At 39.2% G+C, this 17085-nt stretch overlaps 2 protein-coding genes across 6 annotated transcripts in view; one reads left to right on the top strand and one right to left on the bottom strand.

The window, feature by feature from the left end:
• Window positions 1-26: 26 nt before the first annotated feature.
• Window positions 27-6699, bottom strand: LOC117413707 (methyl-CpG-binding domain protein 4-like). Of its 3 annotated transcripts, none has more exons than XM_058999564.1 (8): window positions 6635-6699; window positions 5543-5776; window positions 4196-5004; window positions 3371-3448; window positions 3148-3282; window positions 2644-2793; window positions 1464-1567; window positions 27-133 (listed from the first exon to the last, which is right to left on the bottom strand). In XM_058999564.1, exons 2-8 carry the CDS (start codon window positions 5755-5757, stop codon window positions 59-61), a joined length of 1566 nt encoding a protein of 521 aa, XP_058855547.1. In that variant the 5' UTR covers window positions 5758-5776; window positions 6635-6699; the 3' UTR covers window positions 27-58. The 3 variants fall into 3 exon arrangements, with proteins under 3 accessions (XP_058855547.1, XP_058855548.1, XP_058855549.1); XM_058999565.1 differs by lacking the exon at window positions 6635-6699 and adding an exon at window positions 6555-6634; XM_058999566.1 differs by lacking the exon at window positions 1464-1567 and having other exon boundaries at window positions 40-133.
• The window catches only part of LOC117413620 (intraflagellar transport protein 122 homolog), a 24926-nt gene continuing 14521 nt past the window's right edge, over window positions 6681-17085 (top strand). The window contains exons 1-18 of one of the 3 annotated variants that reach the window (XM_058999562.1): window positions 6681-6862; window positions 7473-7539; window positions 7630-7714; window positions 7802-7880; window positions 8391-8467; window positions 8622-8688; window positions 9128-9274; window positions 9420-9587; window positions 9966-10041; window positions 10707-10898; window positions 11209-11347; window positions 11691-11893; window positions 12049-12186; window positions 12730-12894; window positions 14005-14202; window positions 14777-14917; window positions 15995-16048; window positions 16912-17073. In XM_058999562.1, the coding sequence (XP_058855545.1) occupies window positions 6804-6862; window positions 7473-7539; window positions 7630-7714; window positions 7802-7880; window positions 8391-8467; window positions 8622-8688; window positions 9128-9274; window positions 9420-9587; window positions 9966-10041; window positions 10707-10898; window positions 11209-11347; window positions 11691-11893; window positions 12049-12186; window positions 12730-12894; window positions 14005-14202; window positions 14777-14917; window positions 15995-16048; window positions 16912-17073 (2217 nt within the window). In that variant the 5' untranslated portion in view covers window positions 6681-6803. The remainder of the gene's footprint in view (window positions 6863-7472; window positions 7540-7629; window positions 7715-7801; window positions 7881-8390; window positions 8468-8621; window positions 8689-9127; window positions 9275-9419; window positions 9588-9965; window positions 10042-10706; window positions 10899-11208; window positions 11348-11690; window positions 11894-12048; window positions 12187-12729; window positions 12895-14004; window positions 14203-14776; window positions 14918-15994; window positions 16049-16911; window positions 17074-17085) is intronic. The other 2 variants (XR_009308828.1, XM_058999561.1) reach the window with 2 other exon arrangements.

Below are 17085 nucleotides of genomic sequence, written 5' to 3'. Positions count from 1 at the left end.
TATATATATATATATATATATATATATATATATATATATACAAAGAGAGTTTTCACAGTTAGATTCCCAGCTTGTCTTGATTTTCCCACAGCCAGGCATGGTATTTGTTTAATTTGTGGTCTTGAGGGTCAACCTAAAAAAACCAAACAAATGTCTTATAGGAGGCTGTGTGGTCCAGTGGTTAGAAACAGGCTTGTAACCAGGAGGTCCCCGGTTCAAATCCCAGCTCAGCCACTGACTCACTGTGTGACCCTGAGCAAGTCACTTAACCTCCTTGTGCTCCGTCTTTCGGGTGAGACGTAATTGTAAGTGACTCTGCAGCTGACGCATAGTTCACACACCCTAGTCTCTGTAAGTCTCCTTGGATAAAGGTGTCTGCCAATAAACAAATACTAATAATACTACACTGATTACTGTCTTCATGGGCAAGGAAAGAACCTGCAGATTTAAAGGGGATTTACAGTTTGTAGTTGAAAATAACATTTCTGAAATGTGTTCTTGTTTTGACTCATTAAAGCTATCCACATGTCCTCACTGCTGTGCTCCAGCTCCCTGCCGTGTTGCACTGAGCTCTCATGCAGAGACGTTGCAGTGTGACAGAAACAAAGGCTGCACTATAGAACAGCCAGCAACAAGATTTGTATTTCACTCTTAAAATCTGAACTGTGACCAAACCAACTTGTTTCATATAATCTAGTTGACATAGTTAACCTGAACCAATACTTCAAGTGCAGTAGAGAAACCAGGACCCAGAGGGAGACCCTTCTTCACACAGAGTGGTGAGGGTTTGGAATGGGCAGAATCACTGGGATCCTTTCAGACCCCACTTGACAAAGTTCTGAGATCAATCAGCTGCTAGGAACCGGACAAGCTAAATGGGTCAAAATGGCCTCCTCTCATTTGTAAATGTTCTTATGAAGTCAGCCAGTGCAAGCCCTGAATCAGATTTTTTTTTCTGCACATTTTCACTATGTGAGGATCCAGGGCTTTACTATTTTCACATCTCACAACTTCAGGGGCTCTGAGAAGAAGATGCAAGCCGCTCTTGGCAGCGAGCAAGGCCTCCTAAAGGGCTGCACACACACGGACTGAAAACATAAGGGGCGTGTCATCATAACAGGGACATCTCATTTACTCCACAACCCCTTCGCACTTTTTCAAAGCTTGGTAACATAATACAGTAAACGTCCATTGAGAAAAAAAAAAAAAAAAAAGCAAATCACATTATGTTAAAACATCGCTCGAATGACCAAAACAGCACACATTTAAAGCTAAAATACAAGAGTGAAGCAGAATATGACCCGATTCATTCCAAATCCTATTTCTAACATTGCTGATTTTTTTTGTTGTAAATGCCCCTTTATTTAGGTATCTGTCTTATCTTATCCTTTCATTCTAACGTTGCTGTTTTTGTACATATGAAATGTGTTGTATGATGAAACCCATTGGTTAACGTTACTAACCTGCCTCCATTCATTGACGCAGAATATCCTATAGGAATCATTTCCATATTTTCCAATGCCATGCAATTCAATGGGATACTTCCACTGCTTAGTCAGGTATTCATCTGTAATGCACAGCACATTTACAGATTTACCTGACAGCATCTTTCCACAAGCGCTCCGGGGGCCTCTGAAGAACGAGGCTTTCTTGAGAACATCAAGGTATCCGAACTTATCAAAATGTAAGGTAAATACTTTTACTGATGATGACACTGGCCAAAGCATGTGTCTTTCTGACTTAGTTTCTTAAAGGCTGGTTTCACAAAACCCCATTAGCCCTAATCTGGACTATCTTACCTTAAAAGAATATTAGATAATTCCAAGGTAAATAAATAATGATTACAGGGATGGAAATAAGACTCCTATTGCACAAGCGCAGATGTTTCTTATTAAATTCAAAGTAAAACCAGGAATGGATCAAACTGCTATGGAATGGGACTCTTCTTTCCATCCCTGAACTAGCATTGATTATTGTCAGCCAAAACAACTAATCAATCATTTTGGTTTATTTATTATTGCTTAAAAATTGATCATTAAGATTACTGGTGGAACATTACAGCTCTGTATTAAAGTACATGAATTGGAGATTATGAGTTTTGAGTTCCATTCAAAACAGGCGTTAGGCACTGTTCATTCCTCAAATTATCTGGATTCAGACAGTCCCTTAGGTCCAAGTTTTGTCTAAAGTGAGTGCTCAAAAAAATCTAAAAAAGAGTTAGTAATGTTCAGCCAATCAGAAGCATCCAGCAAAAAGGTTAGTTTCACAGGTACACAATAGAACTACAAGACACCGAGTACACAAACATCCCTCTTTACTGATACTGAAAGCATGTTAGACAGTTTGCAGTTCAAACATTTTAAGCACACCAAACTTGCGTCCTAGACGTTTGGCTTTATTAGCTTAAATGGGACTTAATGTTTTTTGTACTTTAAAGATTTAAAGCATGGATGCGAAACTTGTGTACAATGTGAAAGCAAGTTAAGACACAGATTACATTTACACTCAAGTTTCATCTTAACACCAAATAACAGAACCTGAAATGTGACTCCTAAGAGTTTGTCTGTGAAAATGCTATTGAAGATTACAAAGGGTAGGTAATCAAGCACGTCAGTGATGTAAGGATATCTATAAACGCACTACCTGAAAATTTCACCATCGCTTTAGCTCTCAGTTCATTCAGACCCAGAGGCTTCAGCAGCTCTGCTATCTCTGTCCAGTCGGTGCTACGAGTGACTTCAGGGGATGGGTAGCGATCAAGGAACTGCCACAGAACTGGGATTGCCATCTTACCTGAAATAACAAAGCAACAAATACAAATATGAACCCTTTGAAGTAATCTACAGCTGTGGTCAAACGTTTTGCATCACCTTATAGAATTAACACATTTTGCTTAATAAAGTCAAACCTGCTGAACAGTGTTACGTTAACATATTGAATTACACATATTTAATGAAAAACTGACAAAAATTTGAAACATGAAATACTGTATTACTATTATGCCTTCCGGCAGACTTTTGGGATATCATTTTGTAGTTTCTTTGATTACATGATGTTAAATAAAAGATTAAAATTATAGTTTATTTTTTTAAAACCACAGCTGTAGCCACACTGATGCCCAAAGAACTGATGCATTATATGTATTACCGCTGGTTTTATTGAGGAAAATGGTGGCAATCAGAAGTTTCCAAGGATCATGGAAAAGCGTTTCTTGTACCAGATTAAATGGAGAGCGAGGCGGGGTCCATTTCCTGAAAGCTTTACGCCTGGGTGGGCTTGGAGCTAAACAAAAAGAAAAAACACTTGACTCAGAAAAACCCCTTTATAAACTGAAGGTCCATTTCGAGGAATCTCTTTACGGTCATATTACCTTCTTTGGTGGATTTGCTGCAGAAGTAGAGGCTTGTCTTCCGTCTCTCTATTTGTGTTTTCAGACTAAACTCCCCTGCTGAAGAACAGAAAGTGACTCGATCTATTACATGCATATAAAGTGGAACGTACTGCTCCAAAGATTCTTTGGAAAACATGTCAATACAGCCTGGGCCCAAATGACATTTCTGGACTTAATAATTGGCATTCATAAAAATGTTCTTTTCTGTTGCATTGTACTTGAAATCTGACTACAGGAAACCTGGCTTTATTGTGGTTCTGTGGGTCAGCCTGTCCTGTTTTAACAGACACCTCCACACTAAAAGGGATCTGTGTTACTGAAGGAGGACATCTTTAGATCTCAAGTTATGTCATTCATCCCACAGAACCAATCTAAAAGCCAAGATGCCCTGATGCAACTGAAGGAGCTGTGAATTAGTAAATGGAAAATCTTCATCCAGTATTTCTATAACAACTAGTTTCACAGATCCCGATTAGCCCTAATTTTGAGCCCCTTGCGGAAGAGAAACCTTCACGCAGGCGTGGCTGTTTGTTATATTGTTGGCTTATGAACGGCTATCATGCATTTTGTCTTGCTCAACCCGGGTCAAAGCGTGTCGACCCACATCCTGAGATGGGTCGTTGCGACCAGGGTCAACCCCGGTACGACCCAGGTACGTGGTTTCACACTAAGCGGGATTGTGACCCGGCTATGAGTGCCAGTGTGCAAGGGGCAAGTATTACCTGAAATGGCTCACACTGCTGTATTTCCAGCTTATCAAAAATAGATGGATGGGCTTTAAACATGACTACATTTTCTATTTACCTTGTTGTGGTCTCACCAATGTAAACCTCTCCGATGAACCCCCCTTCTCCCCGTGTTGGGGCACGAAACCAGCTTGATCTGACCCTGGCTCAGTGGAGATCTCCTCAGGCTGAGTGATATCGGCAGGCTGAGTGATATCGCCAGGCTTCACTTTTAAAGGCTCTGCCTGACTCACTGGGGAGTCTGCATTGGACTGGATTTCATTCGAGTACAATGATTTTAACAATGTCCCGTTTAAAAGCCCTTCCCCCTTTTCTGATTCTTTCAGAAGTTTTTCTTTTTTGATGCCTCTGGAGTAGCTTGTTCTCCTCATCACCCCAGCTTCACCACCATGGACCACCTTCTTCTCCTGCTGCGTGGCTGAGATTTTCCTTGCCGTCTTTCTCAGCCCCCCACCTGAACCTGTCCTGCCCTGTCTTCCCCTTAGCTTCCTTGCAGGAGTTTCTTTTGCCGCAGAGTGTCCACGTTTAGTCTTTGTGCACAAGTTTACATCAGCTCCGCTTTCAGGAAAAACCTCATAGCCTTCCACGCAAGCCAGAGAGAACGCAGAAGCCAGTTCACTGAAAACACAACTTTCAGACCCTCCCTCCGTTACACACAGGGCGACTTCTTTGGTTTCCACAGCAATGTCACATTGAACTTTCAAGTCTTTATTAGAAGATTTGCTATCTTTTCTTGCAGGGTTTGGTAAGGCATTACTCCTCCCAGGTACGGTGAAATCAAAATCTGCTGCTGTTAGTTTAACCTCTTGAATGCTTTGAAGATAGACCTGAAGTGCAGCCCTGGATCTGAACTTCTTTCCTTGTGGACTAATGGAAATAAAACATTCATTTTACAAAATTTGAACTGACCACTGCAGTAAAGCAGTAACAGACGTCCTGGAAGCCATGGCTTGCTAACAGAGATTTCTTTAACCTAGAGCAGTATCAGATATGCTTGTATCACATGTGCTACTTTAAAAGCTGCACATTTGAGGCTAATGACAAAATGGGCAAGATTAATGGAATCATTTTGTTCTAGTTACTATAACTATGACTCCTGACTATAGCGTTATAAAGGGGGAGCACTTTAACTGGTACTAGCTTACTCCAATGAAAACAGCAGAGCAGTAAACTAATCAGAAATACTGATATGTATACCTAAACATGTTTCTACATATTCTTCAGTACAAGACAATAAAAGCATTTTAATTAGTTAGCCTGGAAATCTTTCTGTAAAACACCATGGGCTTAACGTATTTATAAAAATCCAATGCTTGCTCATCAGTGCTTGTCCATTTTCCAGTACCTGATTGATCCCATAACTTTATCAACACTGCTTGAGTCTCCCCATGACTTTGCAGCCTACCTGATCATGTAAGCATCATACTTTCCTGCAGTTTTGCCAGACTTCCTCTGCCTCACCACCTTAACCCATCCCAGAGGGACTTCAGGGCAGCGGTCAGCTTCTCCACTGGAGGACTTGCTGTGCCCCACTTCATGTCCAGGATCTGAATTCACAGTCTTCCCTTCCTGTGTTTCAGTTTTAAGGCAACCATCTGTTTTTTCTTTAACCTGGATCATTCTTTACTCTGCGCTAGAACTGCACAATACATGCAAAGCACAATGGTTAGTACTATACATACAAGGGGAGAGGGGGGGGGGGCAAAATCCTATCTCACCCATTAGGAACTTGGCATAGGTCCCTTATTTTGATCTCTGAGTTTCCAGCCGGACTAGGAACCCACCTGTACATTACACCACTACATCTGCAAATAATTCCACAGCGTATGTATAAAACAAGCTATATAACTCTATTAAATCATATCTGTCGTTTTGGTTTTAAACAAGCATGGGGGGCCGGTGTTTTTAATCAAATGAAAAAAAATGTTAATAACGCTTTCTGATTCCACAGTGCATACAAGCAAGAAACTAAATTGTAAATGCACGTGTATTTTACTTTCGTACATATTGTAATCTCTTCCTTAAGCAAAGTCACAAATAATTGCACTGCTAATGAGGTTGGTGTCTGCCCTAGCTGCTGTACACAAGTTTTTTTTTTCTTTCTGCTGCACAAAATGGATTCGCTAATTCTTACACACGTTACCGCACTAACTGATGTGCAAGTAGGTCGTCACAATAAAGACAGAGATAATCTAAAATATAATAATTCCAGCCAACTATGACATGTGATTCTGTATTTCACCATAGCAAGTACTGTACGGTTTGTTTTTTCATATAAGTATTGTGTGCACTGTTATCTGTTTTGCAATCATTTCTAATTTCTCACGTGGCTATGCCACTCTGCAGCCATTGTGCACCATCATTAACCGTTTTGGGAAACAAACCAGGAATCAGTACTTTGCCGAACTATTTCTTACAGTAGGTACGATATTATCGGTAACTTCGGTCTTGGTCCAGTCTGCTTGTATATAAACATTGCTGTTATACGCATGCTCACCGCAGTCCGTAAGTTTGACACAAGCAGTTCCCCGAATTGCGCATGACACTACCCGAAAAGCCTGTTGCGCATGCTCCCTGTGGTTTTAGACTGTGGTATGTAAATACGGTATCGAGACAGCTGGAGAGTGCCAACAGGGTATAGTTATTATATAATTTACTCATCCAAAATGAGGTCTGTGCCTACCTGGATAGATAAAGTCCACGACAGAGACAAAGTAGAGCAATGGTAAGGCGAATGCTCATGACTGTTGTTTGTAGTTTCATCGTAAACAGGCCTGGTGCTATTTTTGTTGCTATCGTCGATCGTTGATCGTGGCTAGCAACGGTGGTTACCATGTAAACTATCTGTGTATGGGCTGCACTATAGATAAACAGTGAAACACACATTACAAAAAACAACAAAAAATACGTTGTTTATTTGTTTATAAACTGTAAACTGTAAATCTGAGGTGAATGTTTAGAATAAACGCCACTTCTGTGGAATATTTGTATTAGAATAAGTGACAGATTTGTTTAAAACTTACGAAGTTCTTTGTCGCCATTCCAGTCTTGTTAAGAACATTTAGAATGTATTTGTGTATCTGCATTAAGAATATGCCATCAGCTTAACATAAAATTAACCCAGTCGCTTAAGTTTTCATTATGAACAACTCGATAATGCGTTCTATTTATAATTTGACTTATTTAGTTCTAAAAAGACGAATTTCTATACAAACGTTTTTAATAAAATCTGATTACATACACATGAACAATCAATAAAACAAAACATTATTTATACATGAGCTGGGGAAAGTGCAATCACACAAAGTGATCTGTAATTTCTTCATTTTTCACAGCGTGAATGACCTAGCGTTCAAGCCTGATGGAACACAGCTAATTGTTGCTGCTGGAAACCGAGTTTTGGTATGTTCTCTTCAAAACACTCACTTCAAATGAAGTGACACTGAATGTATTTAAACGCGGTGGAGTTGGCTTTAAATTTTTTTTTTCTAGGTTTACGACACATCAGACGGAACCCTTATTCAGCCACTAAAGGGGCATAAAGAAACAGTATATTGTGTGGATTATGCCAAAGATGGTGAGTTTTAGTTTATAGCTAGTCTGAACATACTGTAACCGTTGTAGACCTCGGTTTGGTGATGTCGCTGATTTCTGTTTTGTTTAGGGAAGCGTTTTGCCTCAGGATCAGCTGACAAGAGCATCATTATATGGACATCTAAACTGGAAGGCATTTTGAGATACACGTGTGTAGAAAATCTAAGCTTGTTCTTGCCTGTGTGATATGAAGAATAAATCAGTTTTCAATCACATTGATACTTTGTGAACCAAATCTTAGAATTAAACCCAATGTTTAATCCGTAAAACAAAATTACATTCCTTATAAAACTATCATAATTAGTAAATAGTTAATTAGGCGTGGTGTTAACAGAAAACAAGATGGTTCTTCATTGAAATGCAAATAACGTACTCATGAATAAACACATAAACAACTCAGGAATATTGTGTTTGTCTTCCCTCACTGATTCATTTTCACTGAGTTACAAACTTAGAACCATAGTGCACCCTGTCTTTATTCATTTAGCTAGTACTAGAGAGCAGTGCTTTATTAAATTATTTTAATGGTAGCTTTATTATTAAATGCTTTTTTCAACATGCATTCTAAAAAATCTTATTTTGATACAGAGGATTTATATTGTTTCGTTACCAGGTGATGTAATAAGTTAACATGGTTTTTGTTTTCATTTCCCTCATAGACATAATGATTCAATTCAGTGTATTGCATATAACCCTGTTACACACCTGCTGGCATCATGCTCCTCCAGTGACTTTGGTAGGTTTAGCTTTCTTCCAGTAAATTGTGCAGTGTGGCTGGATAGTGTGTGTGTTATGTAGGTTACCTGAGACCTTCTAGATAACACATTGTGTTATTCACATAGTGTGGGAATTCAGTACATAAATAAGAACCTAGTAAACTTATTTTCCAGGTTTATGGAAACCAGAAAAGAAATCAGTCGCCAAGCACAAAATCAACAGTAAAATCACCTGCTGTGGGTAAGGCAAAAATATCTCCCTTTATACTGTACCATCAGTGTTGCTAGATCTATTACAAGAACCTGAGCTTGGGATTTCATAATTCTGCTTACCACTGCATCTTCGTAGCTCATGTCATGTTGGTAATGTGGGGACCACGGTGTGGTCTTACCTGTGCATTGTACAGCCTCTTCATTTGTACTCCCCACTCTATACCCAAGTATTGGGTTTCATTTTTGATTGCTTCCCCACACTGTCTGGTTGCTGACAGCGATGAATCTATTACACCAGCAAAGTATTTCTCTCGGTGGCTGTGCTTTAACTCTATACCACCCATTGGGTATTTGGATTGTATGTTTTTGTGACCGACATGTTACTTCGCTTGTGATAGTCCTCTGGGCCATTAGCCTAGTTTTGTCACCAAAGTCATCTTTTAAAAAAATGTTCTTTGCTTTTCTAGGTGGACCAACGATGGGCAGTACCTTGCTATCGGCATGATGAATGGAGTTGTGAGCATCAGGAATAAGAACGGAGAGGAGAAGGTGAAAATCGAACGCCCTGGAGGTGCTCTGTCCCCCATCTGGTCTATTGCCTGGAACCCATCAAAGTATGTAGGAAAAACGCCCATCTACAACCGCTTTAACATATTCTCAAGTAATTTAGGACCTGGTTGGAAAAAAATATATCTGGATGAGAGCTTATGTGAAATAGTCCAGATTTGTAGATTTCCTAGCAGTAGTTGGTCCTTGCAGTAGGTGGAGGAACCTATGGATGAGTAGTGCAGATGATGAAGATATGCTGGCGGAGGGCAGTAGTCAGGAGATCCCTTGCTTGTGGGGCAGCACGTACTCCAGTCAGGGCAGTGAGGAGGACTGTGAGGAGCAGGAGGAGGAGGAAGAGAGCATTGACAAAAGCAATCTGTAATTGCAGGTTACTGAGGTAGGGAAGTCGACAGCCAGAGTTACAGTCGCTGGTGTTTTGTCATGTTGCTTTGGATTACTCTCCAGTTTGGCCTGAGAGCATATTTTTAATACTATGCAAAAGGAACTGTAGATGAGTCCAAGGGTTGTGATAATGTTAGGATTCTAACACGGAACCTGTTGCTTCTTCTAACTTCCCATGTTTTTTTCCTGTAGTGTTAACAAACCATCAAATTGAACTTCTGACCCGTATCAATGCTAGATTACACCTGAGCAATCTTAGAGTAGTGCTGGTTTAAATATGAATCTATTCTTTTAATCCAACTTCTGCAGATTGATGGCTATGTTAAAAGATTTAAACTGATTTAATTCATGCAGAGATGAACACAATGACATCCTGGCAGTGGCAGACTGGGGGCAGAAGCTGTCGTTCTACCAGCTTAGTGGAAAACAGGTACATGTTAAACTACTGAATAAATCAAGCAGGCATCCGTGATAGCGTGTATCTTTTTCATGTTATTTTCCAGTGGTTGGATATCGTTTTATTCCCATCTCATGTCTTTCTTATGTTGCCCCTCACCAGCGCTTCCTTAATTCAGAGGATTCGATTAATCAGGCTCTTTCTATGCCTTGTGACTATAAATCAATACTGAGTGAAGCTATCCCTGAGCTATTAATATTGACACCATTTCACACGATTAGTCCATTTAGAGGAATGGAAGTCAGATTATCAGTTAACTGATAAAGATAATGGACGTTTGATACCTTATGTCTTGTCTTCACAGAAACCACACAAATGTTTTACCATTAAAAAAATAAAAAAACCTAAAATCCTATAGAAAATACCACCCTATATTGGATGGGTCCAAATCTGTTTGCACTAGCTTGCACCATTTTCTCTGTTCTGCAAAGGTATTTCATAGGAACTGCATACACACACACACACCTAATTTCAAGGACTAAGTGTTTCACCATACTTTTTTCTTGCTAGTTCTGTTACATTAGCACTTTTTCATTTTACAAGGGTGCAAATTAAGCGTTTTAAGTGTTTTAAGGCTTTGTGAAAATGTCCCTTAGTGTTTTCTGTTGTGTGAAGCAAATTTGTTTTTTAAATTTCAGATCGGAAAAGACAGACCTCTGAATTATGACCCGTGCTGCGTCAGCTACTTCTCGAAAGGGGAATATGTTGTGATGGGCGGCTCAGATAATCAGGTTTCGCTTTACACCAAAGACGGGGTTCGTCTCGGTACCATTGGAGAACAGAATTCCTGGGTCTGGTCATGTAAGGTGAAACCAGACTCTAGCTACGTGGTAGGTGATACATGCTTCTAGAACATAGAGATTTTTTTATTGGTTATTTGAGACCTATGTAACAAGTGGAAGTGCACAGTGTATTTGTTTAGTTATAGTAAGAGTGATGGTAGTTAGAATTGAGCAGACCCCATACACTTACACATACAGAATCTAAGGTTATTTAACAGTTACAAGTTATAACAAATATTGTGAGTGAATACCGCTTCCTGCATCATGATGTAAATTGGAAGCATCTATGTTTATTAAAAATATGAAAATGAATATATTAAAAACTGAACTTAATGAAAATGTTACCTCTTTTTTACAGGTGGTAGGCTGCCAGGACGGGACCCTTGCTTTTTACCAGCTGGTCTTTAGTACTGTCCATGGGCTGTATAAAGACCGCTATGCCTATAGGGACAGCATGACAGATGTCATTGTCCAGCATCTCATCACTGAACAGAAGGGTGGGTGAATATGTTTTCTGCAGACTTTTATTTTACTCCTACAGGGTTTTTCAGAATCCATGCAAACTTACTAAAATGTTGCAAAAATAACATGATAACCAATGAATATGGTAAAGTTTCAAAGTCTAATAACTGTAAAATAGGGAAGCAAAATCCTAAATCTATTAAACGTAGATTGGCTGCCTTAGTTATGAGTCACAGAATGCATTCAAACATTTCCTTTTCAATTCCACTACTTTTGGCTAAGGGGAACATGACACTGCATCTGAATGAATATTGATGCAGGGGGTTAGAACATTTAACCGTTTGCTCACGAGAAGTTTATTTGTTGAATCTTTTTCAGTGAGAATCAAATGCAGAGAACTGGTAAAGAAAATTGCTATCTACAAAAACAGACTGGCAATCCAGCTACCAGAGAAAATCCTGATTTATGAACTGTATTCCGATGACTCTGCAGACATGCATTACCGCGTGAAAGAGAAAATCTGCAAGAAATTTGAGTGCAACCTACTGGTTGTGTGTTCACGGCATATCATCTTGTGCCAGGTTAGTGGAATTCACTGTAGGCAACATGGCATCGCCCCCAAAAACATGTATTGCTAAACTGAAGGCATTCCAGTCTACATGAAAGCTAAACCGTGAGCTCTTCATGGGATAAACACATTTAGACTGTAACCCATCTTCATGCTCTTTTTTAACAGGAAAAAAGACTGCAATGTTTGTCCTTTAACAGTGTAAAAGAGAAGGAGTGGCTTATGGAGTCATTGATTCGGTACATAAAGGTGATTGGTGGATCTCCTGGAAGGGAAGGACTTCTGGTTGGCTTGAAGAATGGCGCGGTAAGTATCTACATTAACGATTTATATAAGGTCATAGTGGAAGATAGGAAATATTTAACACCTGCATTAAATATGATGACCAAGACACAGGGCTGAAAAATGTTCTCCTATAAATGGACTTTGTAGTTTCATAACAGGAGCTTGCATACCGGTGCTGGCATGCAAGTATAAAAAAAAAAAAACATCTAGTCAGTCAGTCTGTGAGAAAATAGGTTGTTTAATATCCAATTACCAATGTTATGCAAAAATATATCAGGAATTAGTGATACAGGCTTGTCATCTGCTTAATGTTAGTTTACAGTTTGGGATTTTCTGAAGACATTAAAAAAAGACTTCTAATCAAATCGTTTGTCATTTAATATGTTTCTTTTAGTATTTCGAAGTACTGTACTATTATTCTTGTTTAACGCTTTTCCCTACAGAAAATGGTAAAAGGGAATTGCAAAAAAAAAAAAATCAAGAATCAAGCCCTTATAGTAACCTCATCTAAAACAATTTGAGATGGTTTTGACTGATCTTCTTTGTGTGTCTAAATGTATTTAGATTCTGAAGATATTTGTGGACAACCCCTTTGCGATCACCCTGCTGAAGCAGGCAACCTCAGTGCGCTGCCTGGACATGAGCTCCTCGCGCAGCAAGCTGGCTGTGGTGGACGAGCACAACACCTGCCTTGTGTATGACATCCACACCAAGGAGCTGCTCTTCCAGGTGCAGTTTAACCTCATGAAGCTGGCTCAGCCAGCCTGGCACCTTTTACAGTCACAGAAACGTGTCTCATTAGTAAAGGATTCCTCTGCAAGCAAGTGATTAGAAACCAAATAGTTCCAATGTCAAGTGATTCCAGAAGTCAGGGTAACTGTACGTGAAAGCTAATCTCTAAATTCTGGATCCCAGTGATTTAGCACCAACAACGTGGCTTGGCAACCCATTCCATGCACTCCTTTTCTATCTTAGTATACATCAGTTAATAAAGAACCACCCCAGCTCAATGAACTTATTGATGAATCTTGATAAGCACATTCCATAGGGGCTTTATTGAGATTCTGGTGACATATGGAGGCGTCTTGCATTTTTGCATGTACATACTGTGGATGAAGGTCTGCTTTTTCATGAAACAGTTTCTAAATTTGTATTTAACAGCCATGTTGCTGACTTTGCCTTTATGATCCCCCGCAGGCGGTGAAATCTCCTGCTAAGTACATACAGCACACTACACAGATTTATCCATATATCTGAAACAACACTTATCCAAATGTCAAGAAACTTGGTATTCACATTATTTAAGATTATTAACAATATAAGATTCAGAAGATACAGGGGGGGTCTGTCTGCCAGTAAGTCTATCCATGTGAATGTCATATTGTTGCATATATCTGGAGAACCACTTCTCCAATTTATGACTCATTTTTAACATTATTTCGCATATTCATATTCTTATTCTACATACTGTTGATGTCATAGTCATAAGCTTTTTCATTGTACTGATAGCTTGAATTTTGTAATCTACAGCCGAGGCAGGGGGTGTATGTTATCCATCCTGTTATCTAATTATACAGTATAATAGATAACATTGAGCTCCTTATGGGATATTGATCTCTGTGTGTTTCTTCAAGAATTGAGTTTAAACATATTTGGAATGTAACCCATCTGCATTATCTGTTTTTCCAGGAAGAGTGTTTGTCATTTAACAGAGAGGGAGAAGTATACTATACTGATGGCTCTAGTTTGTTTTATTTACAGCCGTGGTGGGGTGCGTGTGGGATCCGTCCTATGATAACGAGCAAGCTTTGACAGTTGTTTCACTTGCTTTTCCCGCAGGAACCGAATGCGAACAGCGTGGCATGGAATACCCAGTGTGAGGACATGCTGTGTTTCTCAGGCAACGGATACCTCAACATCAAAGCCAGTAACTTTCCAGTTCACCAGCAGAAACTCCAGGGCTTCGTGGTGGGGTACAATGGCTCCAAGATCTTCTGCTTGCATGTCTATGCAATGTCAGCAGTAGAGGTTCCCCAGGTAATGAACACCAATGATAGTTCTCATGGAGAAAACAAACAGGACTGAATATCCAAGATAAAGGGCCGCTTGAGTTAACAGTGAACATCCTAATGGACAGAATGTATTATATTGCTTAAGATGCCTGACTGTAGGCTTGGTCACGCTAATGGGAACAATTAGTGGACTGGTATTTTCAACTGAGTTTTGCTTTGCTTATTTTAACTATTTAAATACGCTGTTCAGACAGATTTTTTGAAGTGTTAGTTAGGTGGATATAGATGTTGTGTGTTATTTAAGAAACCGTAGTATTAAATGCTTTTCGAAATTGGAGCAGGACTGGAATGGGGCATGGTTTTAACTTAAAAAATGATTATAAAAGTAAAAAAAGAAAGCATACCAAGGATGACTTATTTATCTGGCTGACAGATGTATGTGTTACTTTGCAAACAATAGTAACTAACAGTATATATCCATTAGAACAATCTAATATGAACACATTAAAAACTTATGCTTCAGAAAAGTCAAAAACTTATGCTTCAAAAACTTCAAAAACTTATGCTAACATACCTAAATGTGTTTCCCTCGCCACCAGTCTGCTCCCATGTACCAGTACCTGGAGAGAAAAATGTATAAAGAAGCCTATCAGATAGCTTGTCTAGGAGTGACTGACAATGACTGGAGAGAACTGGCAATGGAGGCCCTGGAAGGACTGGATTTCGAAACTGCAAAGAAGGTACCCCTGAAACACTGCAGTGTCATCAGCCTGTCCATAGACTTCTACGCCTCAATTCAAGAGTCAACTTCTTTTTTAAGCATCATTTATTGTGCAGGAAGGTGTTACTCTAGTCCACCACTAGATGGCATGCAATACCCAATGTTTATATTGTTAAACTGAAGTGTGTAAAATTCAACTTTGAAATTTCACTTCATAGCAATGGGGGTTACATGTGATGCAACACCTACCCTGTTTACTCACTTTTGATTGATATAACGAGGGATCTGTCAAGTGAAGGAGTCATACATTGACTACTGTATAATATTTTAACCTTATTTGAGGTCATGGCTAGTTTATCTAATATTCTACACACTAATACAGTAGTTGGTCATTTTCTATTCTAAAATGTATCATAGAAAAGGACGTGGGATTCAGCTATTAAACTGTTACAGACCCCCCTGCAAGGTTTACAATAAACACATCACGTTACCTTTGCTGTGTCTCGCGTTGTCCGTATCACAGCATTATATTTTTAAACATATTGCCGAAATTGCATATTGCATATTGCATAAATCAACTGGGCAATACGTTTTTTTAATATTTACTTGGGTGTGTTCGCCAAGAGAAAAATGAATTCTTCCAAGGATTGCAGTGTATCCAGATCACGCTCCCCCTGCAACAATGCTGGTTTTCTGTTCCCCCTATAAGCCACTCATTTCACTCGTTGCAGGAGGGAGCGTGAACTGGATACACTGCAATGTTTCTAAGATAAAATCCCTTTCACCTGGCGAATGTTCCCTGATAAAAGTTTTTTTTAAAGTATTGACCTTGTTTATTTACCTATGATGTGTAAATAAAGAAATAACCAAACTATCTGGAATATCTTAAAAACAATTGCTGTGATCTGGACAACTTAAATTAATAAATTAATGTACTTCTTGTAAACACATCGGGGGGTTCTGTAACACTTTCAGTATCTGCTGCTTAGCCACCAATTGTGTATTGGAAGTATATGAATTAGAATTTCTTAATGCATTTTTAATACAAATCTTCAACCAACTGACCGCTTTTCCACATTTTTAATTTTTTTAACAGGCGTTTATCCGAATTCGCGATCTCCGCTACCTGGAGCTTATCAACAGTATTGAGGTGAGGGTTTCAGAAACGACAAGAAGGGTGTTTGCCTAACATGACATATCACACCAATGCACGCTTTCAAATGATTTTGCTTATTGATCTATTCATTGTATTTCTGTCCCATACATGCATACATACAATAAAATGTATGAAAACGGTATGTGCAAGCATGCATACTTATAAATCAGATCTGATTGATTATGTCTCATGAATATATAAACGTTCCATGCACATCTCAAAATCATTATTATGTAAGATGTAGGATTTTTTTTATGAGAGTGTTTTTGATGGGCATTCTGGCAACCTTGGCTGGGCAGATATGAGCATTTACTGGATTATTATGAAAATGCAGCTCTAATTACTACAGTATTGTAGTATGTATGGGTCCCCCAATCTTTTTGACAGCAATAGGAGATCAGCAACTAGCAGGGCCCTGTTGTACTGGATCAGGATCGGGTCTTTACTTTCCTTCTTTGAAGTCTTGTCCACATGATCCTAAGTGTAGAAATGGACTCTGTGTTGAATGTCTATCATCCGTTACACTGACTCACTGCCAGGTTCTTAATCCTGCTCAGGAGCTGCAGGGAAAACTTCCCTGTAATTTTTTTTTTTTTTACAAATGAAACCAAACACACTTCACAATTAAGGGGAAGCCAACCTAATTAGCTAACTATCTTCACATATGACTTAACGCAAATGAACCACAGCTTTCTAAACATTTGTTCTTTCAGTCATATGTGAAAAGCAAATGAACCGATCCATCCTCCTGTAAAGTTGGTTCTAAATGAACTTCGTTTGGGCTGTTTGGAAACAAACCACATGTGAAAGAGCAGACTGTGATTATTTCCTTCTTTTGCCTTTTTTTTATTCCTCAGGAGAGGAAGAAACGTGGAGAGACCAACAATGAACTGTTCCTGGCAGATGTGTCTGCCTACCAGGGGAAATTTCACGAGGCAGCAAAACTCTACAAGAAGACCGGCAATGACCCTCAAGCTCTCAACATGTACACAGATCTGCGCATGTTTGAATATGCCAAGGTGACTTGTTTT

The sequence above is a fragment of the Acipenser ruthenus genome, chromosome 25 (genome assembly GCF_902713425.1).
Source record: "Acipenser ruthenus chromosome 25, fAciRut3.2 maternal haplotype, whole genome shotgun sequence".
Classification (NCBI taxonomy): Eukaryota; Metazoa; Chordata; class Actinopteri; order Acipenseriformes; family Acipenseridae; genus Acipenser; species Acipenser ruthenus.
This window is presented reverse-complemented; position numbering and strand designations above follow the sequence as displayed.

Coding starts and splice junctions, on each gene's coding strand:
- LOC117413707 (XM_058999564.1), bottom strand. CDS start 5,757: ATGATCCAGGTTAAAGAAAAAACAGATGGTTGCCTTAAAACTGAAACA. Junction 3,449..4,195: donor ATTGGTGAGACCACAACAAG/GTAAATAGAAAA, acceptor TCTGTTCTTCAG/CAGGGGAGTTTAGTCTGAAA. Junction 1,568..2,643: donor AGCGATGGTGAAATTTTCAG/GTAGTGCGTTTA, acceptor TGTGCATTACAG/ATGAATACCTGACTAAGCAG.